The sequence below is a fragment of the Colobus angolensis genome, unplaced genomic scaffold, assembly GCF_000951035.1.
Source record: "Colobus angolensis palliatus isolate OR3802 unplaced genomic scaffold, Cang.pa_1.0 Scaffold64, whole genome shotgun sequence".
In the NCBI taxonomy this organism is placed as follows: Eukaryota; Metazoa; Chordata; class Mammalia; order Primates; family Cercopithecidae; genus Colobus; species Colobus angolensis.
The window spans coordinates 2,576,409-2,579,321 of NW_012120043.1; the positions used below are offsets into that span (position 1 = coordinate 2,576,409).

A 2,913-nucleotide genomic window follows, 5' to 3' on the forward strand; every position below is an offset into this window, starting at 1 on the left:
TCCCGCGCGCGCCCCGAACCGCGGCTCGGCTGCCGGGAAATCAGGAGAAAAAAACTTCTGCTTTTTTTTTTCTTTTCTGGCATTCGCGGTCACCTACCCGGCCCCCGCGCGCCCTCCTCCCGGTTCTCGCCCCCACGTGGGGCGCCCCCACACGGCGCTCCGCCCCCTCCCCGCCGTCGGCCAACCGCAGAGCTGTCTGCACTCGCCGTTGTCCTTCCACCAATAGGAGGGGTGAATGACTCCACCGAGGCCACGCCCCAGAATTCAATTCTATAAAAGTCGGTGCCGGAGGCTCCCGGCTCAGATCGCCGAGGCTTCGGACTACCGTTGGTTTCTGCAACTTCCCGGATTATTTTCGCCAAGGACTTTGCAATATTTTTTTCCGCCTTTTCTGGAAGGATTTCGCTGCTTCCCGAAGGTCTTGGACGAGAGCTCCAGCTCCGTGGGAAGGTTTTGGGCTCTGGCTCGGATTTTGCAATTTCTCCCTGGGGACTGCCGTGGAGCCGCGTCCACTGTGGATTATAATTGCAACATGACGCTGGAAGAGCTCGTGGCGTGCGACAACGCGGCGCAGAAGTAAGTAGCCGGGGCCGCCGCCGTCTGAGGTCGGCTGGGACGGGATGGGTCGGGTTGGACCGGGCCGGGAGCGGAACGTAGCACCCGGTGGTCCGCCGGTCACTGATCCCTCTCTCCTGGCCTCAGGATGCAGACGGTGACCGCCGCGGTGGAGGAGCTGCTGGTGGCCGCTCAGCGCCAGGATCGCCTCACAGTGGGGGTGTACGAGTCGGCCAAGTTGATGAATGTGTGAGTCAGACCCCCTCCCCGGGCCGGGCGCGGGTGGGACAGGACCTCCCCTCCGCTCTGGACGCTTTCCACACGCTTGTCTCGCACGGGGCTGGGACTTCCCCAAGTGCCACCCGCTGTGGATGCAGAGCTTCTCTGCTGCTTTGTGGACTGGGGGCTGCTGTATCCTGATGCATCGTCTGCATGCGCCCCTCCTGCTGTGGGCCTGTCTCCCCGCACCCACACTTTGAACCGTGTGCCTTCCCCGCCCCCCACCGTCACCAGCTTGCAGAGGCAATCCCCTGCACCCCTGCAGTTTCTCTTTTGCTCTTGCACGCTCCTTTTTTTGCAAACTCCCCCTGCACGGTGGCCTCTCCCCTGTCCCCGGCTGACCCACCTCTTCCCTTTGGCCCCCTCAGGGACCCAGACAGCGTGGTCCTCTGCCTCTTGGCCATTGACGAGGAGGAGGAGGATGACATCGCCCTGCAAATCCACTTCACGCTCATCCAGTCCTTCTGCTGCGACAACGACATTAACATCATGCGGGTGTCGGGCATGCAGCGCCTGGCACAGCTCCTGGGAGAGCCAGCCGAGACCCAGGGCACCACTGAGGCCCGAGACCTGCATTGTCTCCTGGTCACGGTGAGTCGGGCCTCTGCCCTGCCCCGCCACGCCCGGGCACCTGGGCCGGTGTTTGTCAACAAAGTCGGGCTGACTGGTCCTGTACAGCTCAGCGTTCAACCATGCTTGGCATGTCCCGTGGGCAGCGGGGCTGGGGCCTCCTCACCCAGGGAGCTATTTTGAGCCTGCCTGTTTTCCCCACACATGGGGCCCCGGGAGAGGGAGGCTCCCACTAAACCCCTTCCTTTCCCCTCCCACAGAACCCTCACACGGATGCCTGGAAGAGCCATGGCTTGGTGGAGGTAGCCAGCTACTGCGAAGAAAGCCGGGGCAACAACCAGTGGGTGCCTTACATCTCTCTTCAGGAACGCTGAGGCCCTTCCCAGCAGCAGAACCTGTTGAGTTGCTGCCAAAAACAAAAAATAAAATAAATATTTGAACCCCCCTCCCCCCCAGCACAACCCCCCCAAAACAACCCAACCCATGAAACCATCGGGGGCAGAGTCGTTGGAGACTGAAGAGGAGGAGGAGGAGAAGGGGAGTGAGTGGCCGCCCCCAGGGCGGAGATCGGGGAGCTGGCGGCCGCCGATCCGACGGAGGAGAAGTGGGGACCCAGGCCAGCAGGAGACAGGACCCCGGAGCTCAGGCCTTGGGATGGAGCAGAAGCTGGAGTGGCGGGGCATACTGCCGCCTTCCCTATCACGGAGGGTCCAGACTCTCCACTTGAGGGTGGAGTGAGACTGACTGCAACCCTCACCCTCCTTGAGACTGGAGCTGGCGTCTGCAGACCAGAGACCTGGTTGAACTTGGTTGGTGCTTGTCTGCACCCTGGACAGGACCATACTTTGGGACTTGGGAGCTGGGGCCGAAGTTGCTCTGTACCCATGAACTCCCAGTTTGCGAATCATAGAGACAATCTATTTTGTTACTTGCACTTGTTACTCGAACCACTGAGAGAGAGATGGGAAACACAGATAACTATATTTTTATTTCTACTATGATGACCTTGTAATAAATTTCTAAAGCTTCTGGGTGCTTGTATGTTTTCGGCTTCTGAGAACAACTGGGACCCCTGCCCCCTCCCCTGGGACACGCTTCACACACACACACACCCACCCACCCCACCTCTTGTCCGCAACCCCTGCCAGCTCACCAGGAAGTGTTACTCAAGCCCCTGTTAGCAGCTCCAGGCTCCCGTGCAAAAACAGTACCTCTTCTCTCTGCAGCAGGCGCCTCCACCGACTCCAACAAATCTATGCCTCTTTTTTTTTTTTTCTTCTCCTCCTACCCTGTAGCAATTAAGAGACCGGTTTATTACGAAACCTGGCCGCCCTGCCACCGCTGTTACTGGCTGTGCAGGAGCCAGCCCTAAGCTCTGGGCACATAGGAAGACATTTCGGCGGGAGGGGGTGCTGGCTGCAGCCCCTGACCGCCCCGGCGGCCACCGCAGCCCAAGGTCCCGAGCGGTCAATGGGGCACCTGGGACCACACAGCGAGGTGAGCTTAGGG

The 2,913-nt window shown here is 60.4% G+C and overlaps 1 protein-coding gene across 4 annotated transcripts; it reads left to right on the top strand.

The window, feature by feature from the left end:
- Window positions 1-6: 6 nt before the first annotated feature.
- GADD45B (growth arrest and DNA-damage-inducible, beta) lies at window positions 7-2,435 on the top strand. 4 transcript variants are annotated; one of them, XM_011964062.1, is made up of 4 exons: window positions 7-576; window positions 703-804; window positions 1,203-1,425; window positions 1,665-2,435. In XM_011964062.1, exons 1-4 carry the CDS (start codon window positions 236-238, stop codon window positions 1,776-1,778), a joined length of 780 nt encoding a protein of 259 aa, XP_011819452.1. In that variant the 5' UTR covers window positions 7-235; the 3' UTR covers window positions 1,779-2,435. The 4 variants fall into 4 exon arrangements, with proteins under 4 accessions (XP_011819452.1, XP_011819453.1, XP_011819454.1 ...); XM_011964063.1 differs by having other exon boundaries at window positions 7-605; window positions 1,203-2,435; XM_011964064.1 differs by having other exon boundaries at window positions 703-808; window positions 1,203-2,435.
- Window positions 2,436-2,913: the final 478 nt, after the last annotated feature.